At 37.4% G+C, this 26,293-nt stretch overlaps 1 protein-coding gene across 1 annotated transcript; it reads left to right on the top strand.

Annotated features, from left to right (window-relative positions):
* Positions 1–2,516: 2,516 nt before the first annotated feature.
* LOC129445838 (uncharacterized) lies at positions 2,517–25,159 on the top strand. Its single transcript, XM_073873642.1, has 8 exons — positions 2,517–2,882; positions 3,199–3,294; positions 3,425–3,475; positions 4,441–4,497; positions 15,599–15,804; positions 17,058–17,217; positions 20,176–20,270; positions 24,900–25,159. The coding sequence occupies exons 2-8, from the start codon at positions 3,249–3,251 to the stop codon at positions 24,957–24,959; spliced, it is 675 nt and encodes a 224-aa protein (XP_073729743.1). The 5' UTR covers positions 2,517–2,882; positions 3,199–3,248; the 3' UTR covers positions 24,960–25,159.
* Positions 25,160–26,293: the final 1,134 nt, after the last annotated feature.

The raw sequence follows: 26,293 nt of genomic DNA, 5'->3' as shown, positions 1-26,293 counted from the left end.
ATTCTGGGAACATAGTACACATTTGGCTGTGTGGTTTACTCCCAGTGTCATTGTTTTTGTGTAACCCACCCTAGATTTCATTGTCTTATTACTATTACTATTGTTATTATTATTATTATTATTACTATATTTTTTATTCATTTATTTTTTGAGTTTTTTTTTCTTCAAAAATACGTACTGCTCCTGTTTTCTATTGTGTGGAAAATGCAACAATTTTTTATACTCCATACATCCAAGAGGTACTTTGATGTAAGTATAAATAAATAGACCTCAAGGATTTACTCAGTGGAAAGATCACAATGTCACAACATTATTACTTTTTTTTTCCAGAAACATGTAAGACTCTTTGCCGTTGTCAACTTTTTGAACAGTGACACAGTAGATGTTGTGCCAACTAACTGGCTAGAGACAACTGAACAGGTATTTCATAACTTATGTACTATGCAATGTAAAAATAATTTGAATCTTCAAGCAGGTGATTTTAAGCAAGGGAATTGTTTTAACTGGCATACATAAACTACAGTATTTCCCATACATTGATTTATTTGTGATGGCCCACCACAGAATCAACACACACACACATTTGTCATGATTATCACTTACATTTTTATTTGACTATTTAAAATGGTGTCCCTTTCTCTCATGTTGCATGCAGTGCATCGACAGCCCATTCCTCTCACATGCCATGAGTAAAAAGAGTTGTTTTCAATGTGTGTTCTTCCGTGTTCTTGCCTTGTCGCGTAAACGGCAACAGTCATAGATGTAACACATACTGGTTCTCTGTTTGCTTGCGGTATCCGCGTGTGTGTTCTGTAGTTGTAACTCTGTGTTACAGCAACAATGTAATATGTCATATTTTTGAATTTGCACCAACTTGTCTGCGCTATACCTGACCTACAATAAAACTATCACTCACGTTTACAATTAAAAGCACTCAGGCATTGATAACAAGACCAACAGTAAAGGGTCTGCACTCTGCACTGCATGAGACAAACAGGTAGCCAAAATCGCCTCTCATATCCGCTCTTCTCTTCAATGTAAATGTATGGTGATTTTGTCAGACGATGTTGTGTTTATAAATCAGGATTTAAGCCACAGTTAAAGTAACCGCTGGATGGTTTAACATGAGGTGTAACTGGGTTGTGTTCAGTCACTATTTTATACATTTTTATTTCCATGTCTGACAACAGAACAGATAATAATAGAAAAACAGATTTTCAAGTCCCAACACTAGACTAACGCAAACACGATATGATGTCACAGATTGCAGATTAGTGTGTGATATCATTAGCGTCTTTTTTGAGAGACTTCTTCCAGTTGCCTAGAAGACTGCAGTGGCCTGGTGAACTCCTCTATTTCACGCTCATTACAAATCATGTCTTTAGACAAAATTGACTAAATGGCTGCTAAAGACTGTTCAATTTTGTCCAGTCTCATAAAGATGGCCCTCACATAGGCTGATACAGCATCATCTGAAAAATATAAATAAATCTGAGCAATTCTCTCAAAATCCTGTGGGAAACACTGGTTAACTATTAAAGGGACTGTAAGTAGATTTTTAAGTATTTTATTAATCAAAATTAATGTCTTTATAAAAATATCCTCCTTGGTGTCAAATGACCTCTGCCAATGATCTGACTTTTCTTTGTAAGCTTAGAATTTCTTTCTCTTTACTTACATTGAACGGATAAGTCCAAGGAGGCTTCCATGTCGTTCCGCCATATTGATAAACTATAATAGAGAGGGACAAAAAGCACTAGCCTATCAACACTTTTCTACAACGCGTTTTCATTCAGAACACGTAAACTGGCTGAAACAGACAAGGAGATCAGTGATTACATAACGGCTACCGTAGTTGCAACACACATTTGGAAAAGCGAGGCGCTAGAGAGCATTGTTCATTAAAATGCAAAATACAATTTCACCACTAGATGGGGGTAAATTCTACTTGCTGTCCCTTTAAGTGCGGTTTTCAGTCATTGTTCTAAATGGACTAAACATTTTACCAATAATACTGATAGATGTGTTTTGGCCTCTTGCAGCATTTTAAGTAAGTTGGCATTTGTCATCAGATGTTACTCATGGAGTTTATTGTAAACAATATCATTTTTTTTCTGTAGACTGTGTTTTGCTACTGGCCACAGAAAAATGTTACGGGCAAAGTTAAGCGACGAGAGATACCGGATAAAACATGTTGGGCCAAGTGTGAAGTCTCTGTGTTAACATACACAGGTATTGTACTCTTCCAGATTGATATCTTGAAAACTAAGCCAGCAAACAACCTCCATTTTAAATAATTGCTTTTTAAGTGAAGTTAAAGTGATGGTACATGCAAAAATGTGAAATTGCTTGCGTATCATCTGCTTATCTTACTTGTGTAAAATCAGTCATCATTTACAGTGGTTCCAATTCGGTAAGTTTCTTTTGCTCTGTTTAATAAACATAAAAGCAATGTTTGATTGAATGCCTGTAACAAAACAGATGTTGGCCCCTGTTGACTTGAAACAGTCTACATTTATTTCCCCATACTATGGGTTACTCGCATTCTTAAAAATATATTATTTTGTATTTGGATACAAAAGAAAGAAAAACAAAGATTTAGAACAACTTGAGTAAATTAGTAGATACTTGACCTACCTCATTAAAACCTTTAAACTAATCCATATTCTGAACAGCTTTATGCAGTATTCTGTCAGGCATACATTTCTGGCACACCTGTTGAATATTTTCTCTCTGTTCTAACCTCTATCCATATTTTGTAGCCACCTACAACAAGGCTAGAGAAAAGCTCAACCAGGCCACAATAACCTCAAATTTGGACAGTGAACAGGAAGCGCAAACAGTCAGGAAGGTTATTGCTCCAGCACGGTACCTTGACTCTGGTAAAAAAAATTCTTGATTGCTCTCTTGGTTTAAGTTTATTTCCATTTTAAAAACTAAAATTTAAAAATTTACAAAACTATTATGGAACACACTTTGAATTTTACAGTTTTGGAATCCATTCATCTGATCTCCGGGTCTGGCGCTAGCACTTTTAACATAGCCCTGGTACAATCTGTTGAATCCGATTAGACCATTAATGGCAATGTGCTCAATAGCAAAGATTTCTGCACCAAAGGAAAAGACCAAATATGAAGATTCAATGTTTCCATCGGACAGCGACTATATAATAACTATGTGTAAATATCTCTCCATTAGATACAGATATAGATCAGCCCCCAGCCAAGAAACTTAAAACATCTGTCAAAATGAACCACACTCATCAAGTACCACAGATGCCAACAATGCCTTCCTGTAAGTAAATTGAGTAACCACAGAGTGCTTCATGTCTGTTATAATCTGTTTTGTTTTTGTCAGAATTGTGCATATAGACTTTGAGTAAACTATACTGAGTTTTTAACTTGCTATGATACTGTGCTTTTAGTTACTCCATCAATGGATTTGTTTTCAGTTAGTCACAACCAGAATAGCTCAAGTAAGTCTCCATCTTAATACATTATTAGGGGTCAAGCCTAGAATATTGTATCCGTTAGAATTCTTATTCTTCCTTTTTCTTCCGCCACTGCGGTTTATGGCAACCCACAGAGGTCCTAGAAACAAAATTCTTATTTCTTCTGATTCCTTGGCTTAAGACGATTGAACCATATGACATAATTTTCAGTCATGACAACATTTAGAATTATTCGTAAAACCTACTTTGTCAAACTCCTCTATAGAGCTTTTGTCCGATTTGCGCAAAACTCTATGGGGCAGTTTCCCGGACAGGGATTAGCTTAAGCCAGGACTAGACCTGAGTTTAATTGGGAAATATAACTAGTTTTAAGAAACATACAGTACTAAAAACATTATTATGTGCATTTTGAGGCAAAACAAAGGGCACTGATGTATTTTAAGATAAGTGCAAGTTGTTTTCAGTTTGGACAGCTCTTACATTTATTTTAGTCTAGGACTAGTCTAATCCCTGTCCGGGAAACCGCCCCTATATATACCATCTAGGACACTCAGTGGAAAAAGTTATGGAATTCGTAATGATTTGCCAATCTGTTTCCGTATACCACATCAACAAATTTTGCGAAGAGTGCCAAAAACGGATTTGAGGCTGTATCTTTGCCAAAATTACACGTATTGACACAGAGGTTTTGTATCCAACCCGTGTCCAAGGCACATGTGAAACTTTTAGACCCGAACCCGATCGGGTCACGGGTCGGACCTTGGGTTTTCTAAGTAATCCCCTGAAGACCCCTAATTGACACAACACTTGGGACATGTGCAATAAAAAGCTATTTGGCTTTATATCTCTTTTGTTAGTGTATGTGATTGTGTGTGTTTAGTTAAAGATGTTCTTACACTTTTGTATATTCAGAACAAATTCCATTTTTTTTTATCTCTATTTGTTTGTGAACATGTTCATACACACGCACAATTTTTATTTTTTTGCAGCTTTGCCCATGAATTTGGATGTAACTCCAACCAGAGCTGTGTTGCAGAGTGGTCAAGGTATGCCTTAATTAGTCACTAAACAGCTTGGTAATGATGACATGTTAAAATGTTTGGGTTTTAACAATCCCCCCCCCCACCCAAATTTAGGTTCTTCTACCACCAGCACTCCAAATGTAGCTCAAAGCCCTCAAAGTAAGTTGGATATTTTCCAAGATCTACACAAACTATTTGCATATACAGTAGTTACCACTGGTACTGTGGTACACACATTACGAGGAACACATTAGGATACTACACGCTTGAACTGATTTTGCCAAGTGGTTGATGTCCTCGGGGCAGCATAGTGTGTTGACCCAAGAACAACATTTTTCTAAATAAAACCTTAACCCACCCCTAACAATAACCAAATCATAAAATCAGAGGAACATGATAAGTGAAAAACAATGGCCTAAAAACAGCTAATCCTGGTTGTAAGCTTAAACTTAAAAGAAACTGTAAACTTATTTCTGAAATCTGATGGGTTGATTGAAATGTTGTCCCAGGGTCAACATAATGTTGCCCTGAGGACATCAACCACTTGACAAAATCAGGAGAACCGAGGAGCTCCACATTATTTTTATTAAAAAATGAAAGATTTCTGCAAAATTCTTTTTGAGCTTTGTGTATGTTCGCTACTAAATGTTTATATGTGAATTAATGCTTCCCACTTTCTTTTTGGGGTTTTTATGCGACTTATCAACTAACTTAAATTAATTCAAAACAAGCCTCTCTTGCTTGACTAATGATTAGTCGACTATTAGGGGCAGACCTAGCAAAAAAGTTTGTATTTTAAATTTTTCAGGAAGCTTGATACGCTGTCAAGTTTAGTTTACTAAGTCACTCTGCAGTATAGTCAAACTAATTTCCCAAATTAAGCGGTCGAGGAAAATGAAAGTCTTTGTTCTTACTTTTAATGACAAAAGACAAAATAATGAAACAAGTGTGTAAATAGCAGATGTTTTGTCAATGAACACTGCACGAGGTGGATGATGCAACAATGTTTTAACAACCCTTACGAAAAAGAAGTTTATTCAAGTGTGCTTAAAGTATACTTCTTTTAAACTTAAAATAAGAAAGTATACTTTCAGTTTACTTTTTATGTACTTTTCTAAAATGTACTTTAGGTCTTTCTCAGAAATATACTTAAATTGTAATAAAGTATACTTGACCTATACTGACAGAAATGTCTAAGTATATTTGGCCTATACTTGTTTACTGACATATACTTATATAGTATAAAGTAATGAATGAATGAATAGCCCTGGTGAAAAATAAATATACTTTATTGTATTTCAACTATATTTAACTTTGCAATAGTACATTACAAATATACTTAGAAAGAAATGTACTACTTTGAATATATTGAAAGTATGCTTACAACATATTTGCTTACAATTAAACTTTTAACATATTTCAAAATAATTATAATTTAGTATATTTTCTAAAAGTATACTTTAAAAAATATACTTGGAGATAAAGTTCTGTGCAATTTTTAAAGTATAATAATTTGAACTTATTTTAAAGTTTACTTTAGGTATACTTTATCTGTTAAAGTTATCATTATAATAATGCACTAACAGCATATTTATAAAATACATTATTTAGCATCCTTTAGAAACAGTATATTTTAAGTAAATTTTGAAAGTATATGTAGTGTACAAATGTATATTATCTTTATGGAGAATCTTTAGTGTTAGTAAACTAGGTTATTAATTTACTGCTGCAGGTATACTTGCAAGTATTCTTTTACTATACTTTTAGTTAACTAGTACTCATACTGAAAGTGAACATGCAATTGTTCTGTTAGTGTACTCTTCTTAAACTAGTAAGTTACTAATTGTGTGCTGCAGGTATACTTGCAAGTATTCTTTTACTATACTTTTAGTTAACTAGTAGTGTACTAGTCATACTGAAAGTGTACATGCAATTGTTCTGTTAGTGTACTCTTATTAAACTAGTAAGTTACTAATTGTTTGCTGCAGGTATACTTGCAAGTATTCTTTTACTATACTTTTAGTTAACTAGTAGTGTACTAGTCATACTTGAAGTGTACATACAATTGTTCTGTTAGTGTACTCTTATTAAACTAGTAAGTTACTAATTGTGTGCTGCAGGTATACTTGCAAGTATTCGTTTACTATACTTTTAGTTAAATAGTAGTGTACTAGTCATACTGAAAGTGTACATGCAAGTGTTCTGTTAGTGTACTCTTAGTAAACTAGTAAGTTACTAATTGTGTGCTGCAGGTATACTTGCAAGTATTCTTTTACTATACTACTTTACTACTTTAAGTGAACTTAACATCATACTATAAATATATATACATTGCACTTAAAGTACAATATGTTCCTGTGTATTAATTTTTATACTTGACATATACCTTTTAATTGTACTTTCAATTTGAAGTTAAATCTTTCGTATGCTATCAGTGAGCTAATCAAACAAAAATAATAAATTAAAAAATGCCAAATATTGGATCATTTTGGATCTTCGGGATGGCACTGCATCACATACAGGAATGCTACTGTAATGGAAATCATAACATGGGCTCCAGAAAACATTGTCAGTGGACACAATCCACTGTGCCATTCGCCGTTGCCAGCTAAAACGCTATAGGTCAAAAAAGAAGCCATATCTAAACATGATCCAGAAGCACAGGCATTTTCCCTGGGCAAGGGTCATTTAAAATGGACTTTGGCAAAGTGAAAAACTGTTCTGTGGTCCAACGAATCAAAATCTGAAGTTCTTTTTGGAAAACTGGGACGCCATTTCATTCGGACTAAAGAGGACAAGGACATCCCAAATTGTTATTAGCGCTCAGTTCAGAAGCCTGCATCTCTGATGGTATGGGGTTGCATGAGTGCGTGTGGCATGGGCAGCTTACACATCTGGAAAGGCACCATCAATGCTGAAAGGTTTATCCAAGTTCTATAACCACATATGCTCCCATTCAGACGTTGTCTCTTTCGGGGAAGACCTTGCATTTTCCAACATGACAATGCCAGACCACATACTGCATCAATTACATCATCATGGCTGCGTAGAAGAAGTATCTGAGTACTGTAATGGCCAGCCTGCAGTCCAGATCTTTCACCCATAGAAAATATTTGGTGCATCATAAAAAGGAAGATGCGACAAAGAAGACCTAAGACAGTGGAGCAACTAGAAGCCTGTATTAGACAAGAATGGGACACCATTCCTATTCCTAAACATTGGTCCTCGTCCAGCTGTTCCTTATATGTACATTTAACTTTTCCGGCCTCTTATTGCTACCTGTCCCAACTTTTTTGGAATGTGTAGCTCTCATAAATCATCCAAATCCTATTTTCTGACTACCTTGTTCCTATTTATATAATATAACATATTCGTTTATCTCAAGAATACTTTACCGTGACGACTATTGAGCAGTACTACCACGTGAAACGATTTATCACTGCTAAACACCCAGTGTTAGCATATAGCCCGCTAACATCAACAAACAGCCGATCTAATGGCGGACTCATCCACTGTATGCTATTCAGACCTGTCCTCACCTGAGCGGGAAGCTGTGGAGCAGTTGATACCCGGTTATCGCAGATCCTACGCGAAGTACAGCGCCCAGTTCACCCAGGCTCCAGACATCCACAAGCGACCGAGAAGTGCAAAAAGCGAACATCCTACGCGGTGCAGCTTCACGGACCGCGCTCGAGGGAACGGAGACGCCATCGCCCAGAATGAAAGGGATCGGGAAGCCGTGGAGGAGCCGCTGCCCGGCCGTCGCAGATTCAGCTTGCCTCACATCACACTGGCTACAGACGTCCGCAGGCGATCGGGGCGTGCTGCGAGTGAGCTTCCCTCGCGATGTAGCTTCACGGACCGCGTCCAGGTGACCGAAGACGCCATCACCCAACATGAAAGCGGTAAGACTCCGCTTGTTATTGTAACCTGCATTACTTGCCACATGTACAGTTTAGCTTCTTCCATCAGCACAGAGGGGTTTACTTGTGCTAAGTGTATTCAAGTAGTAAGGCTGACGGAGAAGATTGCAGAACTAGAAGCGCGCATCCAAACGCTAGTTGATGACAGCAATACCGCTAATGCTACAAACGCTAATACCGCTAATGCTACAAACGCTAATACCGCTAATGCTACAAACGCTAATACCGCTAATGCTACAAACGTTAATACCGCTAATGCTACAAACGCTAATACCGCTAATGCTACAAACACTGTTTCGGGTGCGCCTAGTGTTAAACGTAATACACATAGCTCGGTTCCATCATCTGAGTCAAGGGGGCTGACTAACTGGGTGACTGTCAGGCGGCAAAGTCGTTTCCGGTGCCCACCCAAGACCCCCCTGGTAATTTCAAACAGGTTCGATATTCTAAGCAACACACCGACTGAGACGTCTGTTAAAAGTGCCTTGGTCATTGGAGATTCGATACTTAGGAACGCAAACATTGAGGCACCAGCCACCATAGTTGATTGTATACCGGGAGCCAGGTCTTCAGACATTAGATCAAAACTTAAAGTGCTGGCTAATGCTAAGCGTAAGTTTTCTAAAATTGTTATTCACGCCGGCACGAATGACACCAGACTCCGCCAGTCGGAGATCACCAAAGATAATATTAAAGAGATATGTGAAATTGCTAAAACAATGTCAGACAATGTAATATGCTCTGGTCCCCTCCCCGCCTACCGGGGGGATGAAACTTACAGTAGATTATTGTCTCTTCACGACTGGATGTCAAAATGGTGCCCTCAGCATAACGTAGGGTTTATAGACAATTGGAAGCATTTTTGGGGGAGACCTGACCTGCTAAAGAGAGATGGCCTCCATCCATCTCAGGAAGGAAGTGCGATTCTCTCTATAAATCTGACCAATAGTCTTACTTCGAATACAGTCTGACTATCCCGGGTACAAGTCAGACAACAGACGGATCGGCTTAACCGTCCATCTGTTAGCTGCCGTGATATGTCAAGATCACTTATATCCCAGCACTTCGAGTCAGTCTTACCAGAATATCAACACATTTCAACTTTATCTGTTCCCCGAACAAATAAATACAGAGCACCGCTTGCCACATCTGGTACAAATCTGATTAATATAAAATTAGACAACAATACTTTAACAGATGAACCTCGAATGTTAAAATTCGGCCTTCTTAACATTAGATCGCTTACCAATAAAGAACCTATTGTCAATGAAATAGTTACAGACCAAAACTTAGATGCACTCTGTTTAACAGAAACCTGGCTTAAAGCAGACGACTACATTAGTTTAAACGAATCCACCCCACAAGACTATTATTATAAACACGAACCTCGATTAAAGGGGAGAGGGGGTGGTGTAGCTACAATATACAACAAAATTTTTAAAGTAAACCAAAAATCTGAAGTAAAATTTAAATCATTCGAACTAATGTTGTTAAATATGGAAATAACCGATCGTAACCACAAACAGCTCTCTTTTGCTTTAGCTACAATATATAGACCTCCGGGCCACCATGCAGATTTCCTTAAAGAAATAGCAGATTTCCTGTCTGAGCTTGTAGTCACTGTAGATAAAGCTCTTATCGTTGGTGATTTTAATATTCATGTGGATAACCCAAAAGATGCACTAGGACGTGCATTTATGGATGTTCTAAATTCTCTCAATATTAGACAAAACGTGACAGGGCCAACGCATACTCGTAAGCACACATTAGACTTAATTCTGTCACTCGGGCTCAATATTAATGACATCAAAATATCACCTCAGAGTGATGCAGTTTCTGACCATTACCTTGTGTCATACACTGTACTTCTAGATAGGATCAGTCAATCCACAACATGCTACAGATTAGCCAGAACAATAATTTCCACCACTAAAGATAGATTTATTAGCACTCTTCCAGACCTGTCCCAAATTAAACATGTAGCAGATAACTCTGACGATCTAGATATTGTAATAGAAAACCTAAACAATGTCTGTTCTAACACATTGGATGCCGTTGCTCCCATTCGAAAAAAGAGAATCAAAGAAAAACCGCCAGCTCCATGGTATGATCATCACACCGCAGCACTCAAAAAGGCAACTAGGAAAATGGAAAGAAATTATAGAAGCACAAAGTTAGAGGTATGGCGTGCAGCATGGAAAGAGAGTGTTAAACAATACAGACAGGCTATTAAAACCGCCAGATCTACCTATCTTAGCAGGCTTATAAATGAGAATCATAATAACCCTCGTTTCCTCTTCAGCACGGTTGCAAAACTGACTAGAAATAAAGAACAAACAGAAACCAATAGTAAACTTCAACACAATAGTAACGACTTCATGAACTTCTTTTCTAACAAAAGTACGTCTATAAGGGAAAACATCGTAGCTACCCAGGCAGCCACCACTCAACCCGTTAGTTCACTTAACACTAGACTACCATACGAACATCTTGATTCATTTAAACCTACTACAATAGATGAGCTCTCTAGACTAGTTACATCATCCAAATCATCATCCTGTATATTAGACCCCGTTCCCACAAAACTGCTTAAAGAGGTATTCCCTGTAGTGTCAACCCCGGTTCTAAATATCTTTAACTCATCGCTAGAAATAGGATACGTTCCAACAGCTTTCAAACTAGCAGTTATTAAACCGCTGATTAAAAAACCGCAGCTTGATCAGGGAGAGCTTAATAACTTTAGACCAATCTCAAATCTCCCTTTTCTTTCGAAAATATTAGAAAAGGTAGTGGCAAGCCAGTTACGCACATTCTTGACAAATAATAGTACATATGAAAAGTTCCAATCAGGATTCAGGCCCCACCATAGCACAGAGACAGCGTTGCTTAGAGTTACAAATGACCTCCTATTAACATCCGATCGTGGTGAAATCTCAATTCTTATATTATTAGACCTTAGTGCAGCCTTTGACACAATAGATCATACAATCTTACTCAATAGACTAGAAAACTATGTTGGTATCAGTGGTCAGGCGCTAGCCTGGTTTAGGTCGTATCTAACCAATCGCTATCACTTTGTTTATGTAAACGAGGAAGAGTCATATCACTCCCTGGTTAAATACGGTGTACCGCAGGGATCGGTTTTAGGTCCTATCCTGTTCTCGTTATACATGTTACCTCTAGGAGACATTATCAGGAAACATAACATAAGTTTTCACTGCTATGCGGATGATACCCAGCTTTACATCTCCTCACATCCCAGCGAAACACACACGTTTTCTAAGCTAACAGACTGCCTTAGCGATGTTAGTGACTGGATGGCACATAACTTTCTTAAGCTGAACTCCAATAAGACAGAGATACTTATTATTGAACCGAATCGCTACAAACATAATATGTCAGATTACAAGTTGAACATAGATGGCTGCACTGTGGTGCCATCTTCCACTGTTAGGAACTTAGGTGTGATGTTCGACAGCAACTTATCCTTCGATAGTCATATCGCCAACGTCTGCCGCACAGCATTCTTCCATCTTAGAAATATCTCGAAAATACGCCATATACTGTCCACATCTGACGCAGAGAAGCTTATCCATGCTTTTATGACCTCTAGAATAGACTATTGTAACTCGCTACTCGGGGGATGCCATGCAAATCAAGTAAACAAGCTTCAGCTAGTTCAAAACGCTTCCGCAAGGGTACTTACTCGATCTAAAAAGTATGACCACATAAGCCCAATTCTGGCATCTTTACACTGGCTACCAGTTAAATATCGCATACAATTTAAAATATCACTAATCACCTACAAAGCTTTAAATGGCCTAGCATCCTCATATCTTAGAGAATTACTATCAGAATACAATCCATCACGCACACTACGGTCGCAAAACTCTGGTCTCTTGATTATCCCTAGACTATCAAAAGTGTCTAAAAGTGGAAGGTCATTTTCCTACTTAGCCCCTAAGCTCTGGAATGATTTACCAACCGATGTCCGAGAATCAGACACAGTCGATAATTTTAAATCTAGACTTAAAACTTTTCTCTTCAACAAAGCCTTCGCATAATTTGTCTAGTAAAAGTACTTAACTCGAAATAGTTATCTGTACGGAAAAAAGCACTCGCGGTCATAACACAGACCAACCAAATAAATAAATAAAAATCTTATCTTAACCTATAGTCGAATTGCGATTTTGGAACTTTCGTGTTCTTGTGAATAGTATGCCATACAAACCCGTTTGCCACTGAACCTGCATTAACGACGACAGTGGGGCCCTCCAGCCTTAGTCAAACGGGTTGGCACGTATGGTTGGGTTGTGATTTTGGCGCTTTCTTTGTATTGCAAATAGTATGCCATACAGACCCGTTTGCCACTGAACCTGCATTAACGACGACAGTGGGGCTTTTGGCCTTAGTCAAACGGGTTGGCACGTATGGTTGGGTTGTGATTTTGGCGCTTTCTTTCTATTGCGAATAGTATGCCATACAGACCCGTTTGCCACTGAACCTGCATTAACGACGACAGTGGGGCCTCCAGCCTTAGTCAAACGGGTTGACACGTATGGTCAGGTTGCGATGTTGGCGGTTTTTCGTGATCTTGTAAATAGTTTGCGATATAGACCCGTTTGCCACTGAACCTGCATTAACGACGACAGTGGGGTTACGGCCTTAGTCAAACGGGTCGACAGGTTTCATTTTCTATTAAAAATTGGAAGGTGACCCTTAGTTACCATATATACCGTCGCAGTGGGCCCCCAATTTGCAAAATCCTCAACTGTGGATAATATATAATTATGCTGCAATAGTTAGTCTGTCTGAAACTAAGATGATTCAACCACATCACTGTGTGACACTTGCATTACATGTGAACGGCCCCTAAGCTAATATGATTTTGTTTTTCTCTCCCTGTCTCGTCCCTGGGTCCCATTGACCCTGAGGACAATGGGACAAACAGACCCAGTTCCGGTAGATGTGAAAGTCGGCACACCTCTGATCTACTGGTCGTCCTTCAATGTGATGCCCAGCTGATGCCTGACCAACGACCACTGGCAGGACCCGCTTAATATCCGCTTAATATCCGCTTAATCTCTGCTTAATCTCTGCTTAAGCTCCTTATCCGTTAATATGTGTGTATATACATGTATATCTCCCAAGGGTTTTTCCCTCCTAGGACTTTTATTTTTATTTCCTCGACTAAACAACCCGGGGTTTTTGTTTTTTTTCTCCTAGGGGGTTTTTTACCTCGGGGAGGTAGCCTGCTTGGGCTTAACTTAGCTTCTTCTTCTAGACGTTACATTAGTAATATGCTCGCTCATAATGTCGCGTCATAGCCGCAGCAAATTTGACTGCTTATGCTATTGTGTATTATGTTATGCTATCTGTCGTTTTTCTGTGCTTTTACTGCTTTTATTAATGTAAAGCTGCTTTGAAACAATTGAGTATTGTGAAAAGCGCTATATAAATAATAAAAAAAATTGAATTGAATAAAATCCAAATTGAGCCAATATTTGGCATGACATTTCAAAATGTCTCACTTTCAACATTTGATATGTTATCTATATTTTATTGTGAATAAAATATAAGTTTATGAGATTTATAAATTATTCCATTCCTTTTTTATTCAAAATTTCTACAGTGTCCCAACTTTTTCTGTTTTGAGGTTGTATATGTATCTATATATATATATATGGCTGAATCCCCTGAAAATTAACTTTCGTTCTGGACTCCATTTCCCATAATCCCTCATACCTGGACTGATTACTCTGCCACCTGAAGCTCATTGGACAGCCTATATAAACTCTCTGGAAACATTCAGTTAGCGCAAAGTCTTGATTTGTACTGGCTGTCATTGCTGAGCGGTTTGCCTGCCTGACATTGCTGTTGTTTGACCTTGCCTGTTGGAATATGAGTGTTTAATAAAAACCTGAAGATGGATCCTCAGTGTCAAAGTGCTTTGTTACACAAGCAGCATACAATAAGTAACCTACTAGTTTACTAAGAGTACACTAACAGACAACTTGCATGTACACTTTCAGTATATGACTAGTAAACTACTAGTTAACTAAAAATAAATTAAAAGAACACTTGGAAGTATACCTGCAGCACAAAATTAGTAACCTACTAGTTTACTAAGAGTACACTAACAGAACACTTGCATGTACACTTTCAGTATATGACAAGTAAACTACTAGTTAACTAAAAATAAATTAAAAGAACACTTGGAAGTATACCTGCAGCACAAAATTAGTAACCTACTAGTTTACTAAGAGTACACTAACAGAACACTTGCATGTACACTTGAAGTATATGACTAGTAAACTACTAGTTAACTAAAAATAAATTAAAAGAACACTTGGAAGTATACCTGCAGCACAAAATTAGTAACCTACTAGTTTACTAAGAGTACACTAACAGAACATTTGCATGTACACTTGAAGTATAAGTCTAGAAAACTACTAGTATACTAATGAGTTCACTTGCAGTACAAATGAAGAACTAATTGTGCACTAATTGTACACTTAAAGTTGACTACTCTTACACTTATAGTACACTTAGAAGTATACTTTTATATACTAAAAGTGGGCCAATTTAGTCCCAAGCAGTATTCAAGCAGTACACTTACAAGTATACTACTAGAACATAGATGTTCGTACACTTACTACATAAAGTATACTTAAAAATATACTCCAACATTACTTATGTATACTTAATAAAATGAACTTGAAGTATACTTCTTTTTCGTAAGGGAATGATAATGAGCTTTGCTTATAGATGGCATTTCAAACATTCTTCACAATTCCATTTGTAAGGGTGACAATATTGGTGCAAAGTTATATCACAGTTTGACAACCAGGATTGCCCGGAACCACCGTGTGCAGTGATCAGGCCAAGGCTGCATAGGCCTTGCCAAAACATGCTCACTCGGTTCATTTTCTTGCACTTGAATGGATATACACAAAATTATCTAAAAATGCAGTGATTTTCCTTGGTAAACAAGAACATTACATGATTTTCTCTTAGATATTGGTTGTATGATGAACATTAAAGGTGCAGCAGGTTTTTGTGTAACATTAAAAGTGGAATGAACTGAGTATCAAAACGCACTTGAAAAATCATATTGCACACCCATACCTGCATCATTTGTCAATTTCTTGTGGTCAGAAAGGACTGTAGGAGAATTGCTCAGATTTATTTATATTTTTCAGATGATGCTGTACCAGCCTATGTGAGGGCCATCTTTATGAGACTGGACAAAATTGAAGAGTCTTTAGCAGCCATTCAGTCAATTTTGTCTAAAGACATGATTTGTAATGAGCGTGAAATAGAGGAGTTCACCAGGCCACTGCAGTCTTCTAGGCAACTGGAAGAAGCTTCTGACAAGCTGAAGGATACCGCCTACAGAAAAAAAGTGGTATGTGAAAATAGGATGTGTGGTATATGTGTTTTTAAGGGATTTACAGGAAGTGCCCCTGTAAACTAGAGCTTAAACAAAAAATTTACTTTTTCATAAATTTAAAGAAACAGTATGTTGGATTGTGGCCAAAACTGGTATTGCAATCACAAAACCTGTGGCTAAAACTGGTACTGCAATCACACAACTGGTGGCCAATACACAACATGATAACATAAACATCAGTTGAGGGCTGCAACTCCACTTTTTAAATGACAATATCCTGGCCAGACCACTGTTGTCAGTGATATAAGTACTTGAAATGAAAATGATTTCTTAATGTGTAGTGACATATCAGGGCCATTTTATGTTTAATTTATATAAATTTCGTACATACTGTTCCTTTAAAGACTGCCAACAGGTTTTTGTGATGGTTGGGGTTAGGGACTGGGGTAGGTTTTGGGAATAGAATATACAGTTTGTACAAAACAACAACCACAGGTGAAGTTCATAACTAGACGTGTGTGTGTGTGTGTGTGTGTGTGTGCGTGCGTGCATGCGTGCGTGCGTGTGTGTTACATAAAATTCATAGTAAAGTGTTTTTTCTGTCAGAGTTTTAGTTGCAGACAGACTTTCATTTTGACACTTTGCCCTATAGGATAGACAACTGATTTCTAGAGGCTGTGCTTTTATCAAAATAAACTTTTAGAGCAGCTCTGGGCAGTACTGTAGGTTTATATAGTATGTTCACTTTCTCGTATAATAAATCCACGAGTCACACACATTTTAAAAAGCAGACTTCAATCCATATTATGACTTATGCCTGAATTTCACTGTGGAAATATACGATTTTAAATGTATGAACTTCATGCAGTGAGGAAATGAGATTCAAGAGTAAAACAAAGTGAAATGGTGCTGATCCATTGATTAACAACGTCACACACGCACAAACATTTTTGTATTCAAATTACTTGAGTTACCTGAAGATTGTTACAGCCCTAAAATTAACCATGTGTTTTGAAATGTATGATAAATGGTTCCCTGGTTAGACAACCTTATTGAGTCTAAAGTTTTTCTGTTTTTTTATTTTGGGGGCATTAAGATCATTAGTTTATTCTTACTTGTCAGGACATAAAATTTAGAGATGAATTTGTATTCTCATTGGCTAAATGGTAAAATCTAATAAATGAACACTGAGCAGAGGACAAGGAAGTCACTAGCTAATACAATACAAGCCTTAAATTTTTAAATGTCTGTTTTTTGTCTCTTTGCAGGTTGATTATCTGGCTTTGCTTGGGGGTAAAACTCCTGGTGACTCTGTAAGGCGAATGATGAGGAAAATTGGAACAAATGCCCTTTGGGCCACCTACAGTTTGAAGGGCCGCAGGGGCAAAAAGAAGTTTCAGGACCTAATAATGCATTCCGTCATAATCCGTAAGTTGTTTTGTGACCCCAGTCACTTTATATTTTATTAGAGGGGGTTGGGTTAGTGTATGTGTGTGTGTAAAAAATGCTGTGCACAACACCTGACTGCATATTAGTTACCCACTTTTTAGCCATCCACCCATAGGATGTGACGCCACAAATAAACTAAGTCTGTGGGTAACACTGCAATGTATTCAGTGGTGTTTGTCTCCTCAACTACAGTGCTGTTTATAATTGAGGCTGTCTAACCATTTGTATCTCCTTCACAAGGCTTTATCATGCATTATTCTGTAAATGTAGTATGTGGCCAAAAGGTATTAAAATTTGTCACAATGCACATATGTCAACTGTATGTAGGAGTCATATGCAGCCTTTGTGTTTTATGCAAGTGAGTGCGTACAAACAGTCAAAGTTTTACTATACATAGGTGTGGGGTATGACCAAAAAAATTTTCACTGTACAAGTCATTTATCTCAGCTTAACGATACATTTCAATGTATGTTTTTTTCACCTTTGTTTGTAGCGCTTTTGAAATATTTAAATATGGCAGTAACTTATTAGGTTTTAAAGGGACATTACACTTGCATACTTGAAAATATGCTTATTTTTCAGCTCCCCCTCCCCATTTTGAAATTCATTCAGCTGATCTCCGGGTCTGGCGCTACCTTGGCACAATCCATTGAATCTGATTTAGTATCGGGCTAAAAAATAACCAAAGAGTTTCGATAATTTTCCTATTTAAAACTTGACTCTTCTGTAGTAACATTGTGTACTAAGTAGGGGTGTCACATTTAATCGATTGTGCGATGCATCGCGATGCTGGGGTGGACGATTCTGCATCGATGCAGTAATAACCCATAATCGATTATAGCCTGCTGACATCATTCGTCGCGTACAGGTATGTGGCGGTAGAAAAAATGGCGGAGGGTTGTGAGACACGAGTGATAAAAAATGCACTTAAAGTACTTAAGTACTTAAAAACACTAATTGACAGTTTTATGCACTTTTAATTTTTCCTAATGTTTTAGTTTTAAATGCTGCTGTTGTCTGATGTTTACAGAACAAGTTTGTCTTGTTTCCTATTAAGTAGTATACTTCTTGAAGAAAACAAAATAAAAAGGAGTTTACATCTGCCTTCTTACATTCATCAATATAAATGTAGCAATGTGCAGTAATAAAAAAAGGATGCAATGCATCGTGATGCATCATGATGCATCGTAACATCGAATTGAATCGAATCGTTAACTTAATAATCGGAATTGAATCGAATTTAGGAACTAGTGAAGATTCACACCTCTAGTACTAAGACCGTCGGAAAACTAAATAAAACGTGGAATGTCCCTTTAAAGCCCATCTCAGATAGGATTTTAAAAAAGACAACATTTGAGTACCTTTTGAGTACCATACAACACGTTTTAATTAGGGCTGGAACAACGCGTTGATGCAAAATATGCGCGACGATTCCTCAGACCCAAAATGGCGGCCTGTAGAATAGCAGCAACGCAAGTAGTCTAAGCCTCAGACGTCACGCCCACAAACTGTTGGCTGAAGTATTGAAGTATTGAAGGTCTGGCTACGCGAGACTACAACGCAAGTGGCTCCAATCCACGCCGGTTTCACACAGCAAGTGTGAGCAGTGCGTAAGCGTCACGTTTTTTTTTCAGCGCCAATGTTAACAAGCATGCACCCCACAGCGTGAGCTCCCGGCGCTGTAGCAGCAGTGCTTCGATTGTTTCTGCGTCATTTCTATTTTTGCTGCGCTGCTCACGCTTAATTAAAGCTATCCTTCGCCGTGTGTGTGTGTGTGTCTCTGAAGGGTTTTTCTCCTTCTATAAGGTTTCCCACAGGGTTTTTATCCTAGGGGGATTTTTCATCCCATGGAGAGTCAGCCAACATTGCCTTAACTTTCCTGTATACGTTACATTATTACTACTCTCTCTTATATGGTTTATTCTTAGCCGCTGTATTCTGCTTCTTATATTATCTATATAAAGCTGATTTGAAACAATTAATAATTGTGAAAAGCGCTATATAAATAAAATTGAATAAAACGTAAGTGTTTGTTTATGGTTTAAATGCTTGTGGATTGACGTGGAAAAGTGTAATTTTACTATAAAATAATGAATGTGATGCCAAGTGTGTTTTAAACAGTCATGACTTTGAGCAATTTAACAGAAAGCAATGAAATATGTAAAAACACACTGTTACCAGTAGACTGCGCTTTCATTCACTCTCTGCCCAGCATTAAATTAGTCCTCATCTATCTTAACAAACTTAAGAGAAAAAGATGTAATAATTATAGACTTATGAAGCACATACATTGTGTTTATATATGTCGTTAAATAGCACGAAAGCAATGTGGATTGAACAAATCAAGTTACAATAATTACACTGACCATCAAAAGCACATTGAACAGGTTTTGCTCATAAATGCATGTAAATTAAAGTAATGTAAACTTCAGATTTTTATACTGTTACTAAACTGCACAGTATGCGCTGCAAACGCTTTATTAAATGCTACCTCTGACTAAGAATGCATTACTTTGCAATTGTATAGTCTTTTTATTTTGAAATTTTAAGAGCAATAAACACATACTGAAATTTTTCCATTCAGATATGTAAATCAACATGGATAAATTGCTATTAGTTAAATTAATGGGGAGATAATAGAGAATCGAATTGAAGTGGAATCGGACTCCTAAAATGAATCATTAGATTAATCGATGCATACAAAATAAAAAAACTCAAAATATAGATTTATATATAACCTTATTTCTCGAAGTTAAAACCCGTTATACGAAGCAGTTCACTGATCAGAAAGGCTGTTAGTCTTTTGTTTTACTTTAAAGATTATCATAAAAATAACATTCATAAAATAAAGCTAAGGCTATAATTAGTCAACTGCTTTAGCTAAAATAAGTACTGAAATACTCAATTCTTGTTATTTCCCTCTTTGTTTATATTTAGAAGCCTGCCACAAGATACACCCCACAACTTTGCAGACTACGGTAGAAGGCTGCATTGCTGATACTTTAAGATATGCCCCTCACAGAAGCACTCAGGTGAGTGAAAGGATGTCAAGTACTACCATTTTAGAGACTAAAGCATTGTCTGTCAAAGTGGGTTACACTTTACATGCAACTATGTACTTGGCCATTTTCAGGCCCAATGATATTTGAAAACCATGATATTTGTGAGCCGTAATTCATAAGTAGTACACCAACCCTATGCGTGCTGTTTGCTGTGAGGGTTTTAGTGATAGAAAGCACAAACCATTTGATATTCAATAAAACTTACTGCAGAGTTAAAGGGATAGTTTACCCAAAAATGAAATTTTTGTTCTTTATTTACTCACTGTCATGTTGTTCTAAACCTGTATGAATTTCTTGATGAACAGAATAGAAGATATTTTGAGGAATGTACCATTTATGTGTTCTCCAAATTGTAAAGAGGAGCCTCACCTAGCCTCTGAAGGAAGTGACTTGGAAAGACCAGTCCTGCCAAGGAAGTATCATTGACATTGAGAAACGGCAAGAATTTTCCAACCAGTTAATCAGCACGTGACAAACCCAGTGATACTGATATCACCGGGTGGGCGGGGCTTATACATTTGTATGCAGACGTGCACATTTTACGTTCACTTTTGAATTAGACGCAACTGTTTAAATGCAGTGCTTGCGTACGCTGCTTTAAATTTTTTATGAATCCGCGTGCAATGTGAGTGCAACAGCTGGTTTAATTAAGTACTTGAGTCAATGTGTGCAGATGCTTCTGACCTAAATCCGCCAGTCCCAAGCAGAGCAACCGGCGGCTACTCCGTAAAGCGCTGCTTGAATGATGGGTTTATTATTATTCTTAAAGAAAAACAAAACAAAACTCTCGCTTATATTAAACATTATATATGTATATTATAACAAATACGAGTAAGAACATGTCTTCTGCCATCGTCTGGTCAGTCAGCTCGCCTTGCACACTCTGACGGCGCATTCACACGGGGGTCAGCATTAACGCTTCCCATTCACTTTAATGGATGACGTCATGCGTTGCAGAACTGAATTGTGGATCTGTCGACGCCGCGTCAGTGCCGTTGCTCGCGGCAGAAGTTCAACTTTTCAAGCGGCAACGCGTACGTCAGCCAATCAGATTGCCTTATGCAAATTACCTAGACAGAGCCAGCCAATGACGTTTATGTAAGAAGAGAGCATGTGTAGCGGCCACTGTGATTGGCTGTTGGCCACGCTTCAGACAAGCCTTCCGTTTAACGCTTGCACCCCGTGTGACGGCGCATTCACACGGGGCGTCAGCGTTAACGCTTCTCATTCACTTTCAATGGGTGACGTCATGCATTGCCGAACTGAATTGTGGATCCGTCGGCGCTGCGTCAGTGCCGTTGCTCGCGGCAGAAGTTGAACATTTGTCAACTTTTCAAGCGGCAACGCGTGCGTCAGCCAATCAGATCGCCTTATGCAAATTACCTAGACACAGCCAGCCAATTACGTTTATGGAAGAACGGAGCATGTGTAGCGGCCACTGTGATTGGCTGTTGGCCACGCTTCAGACAAGCCTTCCGTTAAGCGTTAACGCTGACGCCCCGTGTGAATGCGCCGTGAATGTACTGTGACAGTAAATGAAATCTGACACTGGCTGCTCTATAAAGTGACGCGCGCTCTGCTCAGCAAATGTTAATGTTTGCGCTCTGTAACGAAACTAAATGATTAAATTACAAGAAAATATCAAAACAACGATGAAAGACGGTACCGCGGTGGGCAAGTGATCTAACCGGTGAGAGGCTGAAGCACCGTGTATTACAGCCTAGATGGAATGTAATGGGTACCGTCAATGTGTGCTTACCATCATTTATCAAACTATCTTCTTCATCATTTATCACAATACTTCCATAATGTTTTCTTCTATGGAAGTCAATGGACACTATATGCTGTGAGTTTATCATCATTTCTCAAAATATCTTCTTTTGTGTTCATCATAAATAAATTCATACAAGTTTAGAACAACATGAAAATGAGTAAATGATGACAGATTTTTCATTTTATAGTGACCTATCCCTTTAAGGAGATCTCACTTGACTATGTGGCGCAAAAGTTAACGATCAATTCACATGCGTTTACAAGATGAATGCTCTGACTTTTTACAAGTTTTCTAATGCGGTGTAAATAAACAAAGTAAATTGATTAGTGTTATTATAGCATAATAAAAAAAGATGATTTAAAATTTGAAATGATTTACTAAATAAAGGTTAGTATATCACACATACTAAAGTGCAGAAATATGAAAACATCTTTTGATTTAAGGCGGCCGTACACGGTGCGATTTTTGCTGTCGTAGGAGCTCGCATGCCTTTTTTTTCCTCAGGAGCAAATCGTTCATGCTCGTATGGTCGCGGCTCGCAATTACGAGCCGAGCAGGTAACGAGCACCTTACCTCCCGATAATTTTTAAACATGTCAAAAAAGTTCGGGAGCTGTCGGTATAAATAGTGTTGGTGCGGGTGAACGAGACGATCAGGCAAAGCACTTGAAATTGACCAATCAGAATGTACAAAACACAGAAGAAGAAAGCCAAATGTGGCACTGCTACCTCAAATCTGGACGACAACTCTATAGCTGGCTATGTTTCGCGCACACACACACACGGTGACCGGACATCATGACAAATATGACAGGTCCTTTCAGTGACGACCGCTTGATCAGCTTCTTTGCCTGAAAAACCTGTCATACACGTTTTTGTTATGTCCGGTCACAGCTTTGGATGTGTGCGGAAACAGGAGAGAGTGTAGATTAGGCTATAAGGGCTACCACAATGCATAAAACGAGGGCTACTTTTGATATAAAAACTTTTTTGTTTTACTTTGTAATACTGTTGATTTTTCATTACTTGTTAATGTTTTATCATTAATTACAATCTAAACATAAAATAAGCCAACTAAAATATGTAATAAATAAATATAAAAAGCTGACTCCGTGCAGAGACCACTGGTTTAAGCAGTACAAGATGTACAAAGAATGTCGCAATTTTTCTGTAATCCAAGCTGTGCCAAAGTCGCTGTAGTACAGTTTATAAATGAACGGATATTGAAAGGGCTGTCGCGACAGAGAAAAAGCAACGGAATGTCCATGTTTAATAGGCTATAAGATATGCATTTATTGTTTTACACTTTATACACGTATAATAAATGCAAAATAAATTGTCAACGAACAAGAGACTACATTAAACATGATGATCATACGCGGAGACGACGTTTTCCACATTATTATGGAGCTTCTGCTTTAACAAGTGAGCTTAAACGATTTTGTTAGGTACTACTTTTTACCCACATGTATATATATATATATATACAAAGGAACGCATGATATAGCCCAATGTAAGTTGTTATGCCTTAGCTTGTTCTGAAATGATGAGAATATTTAAATTACTAAAAATGTAGGCTATCTCTGAAACTTTATTTAAATAATGAATAATTTGTTTTCATACTATATTGCTATGTATTAATTTACATAGACCTACTGAGAAAATGCCATATATTAATATGCAATGCCTTCTGTATGGTATTTATTTTGTGCAGTTAGAGGAGCACAAATGCTGCGGGCTCACTTTTACTTGAAGACACCGCATTAATATTTGGCTGTAGATGTATTGTCTTAATAATTTAATCATAAAGGGAAAGACGTGTTACGTTGCGTTTACCTCATTGCTCCTCATTCTGCATTTACAAATAAATAATTAGGCCCACTGAATTTGTTTTTAAACGGTCATATTTATAAAAAAAAGCAACAATATATGTAACATTAATACTAGCAATATAGATATTTACTTGGCACTACAATCATGATATATTAGGACGGTAAAACGGCATATGCGCTAGCACGAAAAACCACTGCCAGAGAAATTCCTTCACCGCCACAGCACTAGACTTATATTGCAATTTCGGAATGCATAAACAGAAATACAAAAGAACAGCAATTCCAGGCTGTTTTCTGCACTTAAGCCAATATCTTTGCCGTACTCTTCTTGGTTTTTTTTTTGTACATTCTGCCACTCACAGGTGCGAAAATGCTTACGACAGAATTTGTGAAATCCTACAGTAAAATCTTGTCTCGTGTTGCTGCGTACGAATTATTTTCCCATAAACTCACTCGTGTCGTGTGCGAGAGCTCACGACGTTCCGACCGTCAGAATTCACACCGTGTACGCTCAGCTTTACAGAATAGACACATGCTATGAAATATGTGGACTGCACTTTTTAAAAGCCTGGTGAATTTTACTAGAAATACACATCTTACTGATAACATTACACAGAAAGTGTAGAAAAATAAAGTATTTAATAATGAGTTCATACAATGAGTTGGGTGATAAAATAATAATGTATGATGGTGAAAGCTGTTTATTATACACACATTCTCTCACTTGTTCAAATGTCACATAATCTCTCTCTCTCTTTATCTCTCGCAGGCATGCGCATACTCTATCTAAACAGTCGCACACTTTTTTTTTGGGTTTATGATAATTTTTCAGTTGAATCACATCATGGTTTGTTTGAAACTTGTTTATACACTAAAGTATGGATATCAAAAACAAACTCTGTAGTTAATTTTGAGAAATTGTTAAAAGTTGTGAAAAGTTGACACAACGTATAAGTTAAAAAACTTATTCTCAAGTCTTTCATTTTCTATGCAGGTGGATGATGGAGAACCACAAGAGGGGAGTGGGCCAGAGGCCAGTTCTGCTGGCTCTTAATTTATCAGTTTATTTAAGTTTAATTAGACCTTTTTCAATGTTGGTTGTTTTTTTTAAAGGTTAAATTGTTTTAGTTCTTTCATTTACTCAAGTTTTATTGTTGACATGTCGATTTTGTAATATAAAAAAGTTAATATTAATGATTGTTTCTTTATGGTTAAATTATGTTTTAGTTCGTAGTAGTTTTTTTATTCTGTTGTATTGCCTATTTTATTTTAAAGGACAAAAATGTTACTATTAAAGTCATTTTTGATTCTAACAAATTTTAGTGTGTCATGTTATTACATTCTGGAAACAAAATATTTTTTAACAAATATTTTAAGTTAAGATGTCTTTAGATATTGACTTTAAGAGGGGCATTCTGGGGAACAAACTATCCACTGAAAAATGTTTTATGAATGTTACATCAATAGGCCTATTACCAAACATGTTCAGATTCTGAATGTTTAAATGGAATGTTTTCCTACCTTTTAAAAGAATGTTCTAGCAATATTACCACTTAAACGTGTTCAGAATGTTTTGAGATGTTTTTCGAACCAAGCAGAAAACATTCGGGGAACTTAAATAAAACTACCCGCAAAAATGTTATGGGAATGTCAGGGTGTAATGTTGTAGCAATATTACCAGTGAAACGTCTTCAGAATTTTGTAATGGAATGTTTTCCGAACCTTGTAGAAAACATTCGGGGAACTGAAATAAAACTACCCGCAAAAAACCTTCTGGGAATGTTAGGGTGTAATGTTCTAGCGATATGGCCACTGAAACGTCTTCAGAATGTTATAATGGAATGTTTTCCGAACCTAGTAGAGAACATTCGGGGAACTGAAATAAAACTACCCGCAAAAAACCTTCTGGGAATGTTAGGGTGTAATGTTCTAGCGATATGGCCACTGAAACGTCTTCAGAATGTTATAATGGAATGTTTTCCGAACCTTGTAGAGAACATTCGGGGAACTGAAATAAAACTACCCGCAAAAAACCTTCTGGGAATGTTAGGGTGTAATGTTCTAGCGATATGGCCACTGAAACGTCTTCAGAATGTTATAATGGAATGTTTTCCGAACCTAGTAGAGAACATTCGGGGAACTGAAATAAAACTACCCGCAAAAAACCTTCTGGGAATGTTAGGGTGTAATGTTCTAGCGATATGGCCACTGAAACGTCTTCAGAATGTTATAATGGAATGTTTTCCGAACCTTGTAGAGAACATTCGGGGAACTGAAATAAAACTACCCGCAAAAAACCTTCTGGGAATGTTAGGGTGTAATGTTCTAGCGATATGGCCACTGAAACGTCTTCAGAATGTTATAATGGAATGTTTTCCGAACCTAGTA

The sequence above is a fragment of the Misgurnus anguillicaudatus genome, chromosome 11 (genome assembly GCF_027580225.2).
Source record: "Misgurnus anguillicaudatus chromosome 11, ASM2758022v2, whole genome shotgun sequence".
In the NCBI taxonomy this organism is placed as follows: Eukaryota; Metazoa; Chordata; class Actinopteri; order Cypriniformes; family Cobitidae; genus Misgurnus; species Misgurnus anguillicaudatus.
This window is presented reverse-complemented; position numbering and strand designations above follow the sequence as displayed.

Excerpts from the sequence above, each read along its gene's own strand:
- LOC129445838 (XM_073873642.1), top strand. The coding sequence starts at position 3,249 with ATGAACCACACTCATCAAGTACCACAGATGCCAACAATGCCTTCCT. Across the intron at positions 4,498-15,598 it reads TGTGTTGCAGAGTGGTCAAG|ATGATGCTGTACCAGCCTAT; the intron begins GTATGCCTTAAT and ends TATATTTTTCAG. Across the intron at positions 15,805-17,057 it reads CCGCCTACAGAAAAAAAGTG|GTTGATTATCTGGCTTTGCT; the intron begins GTATGTGAAAAT and ends GTCTCTTTGCAG.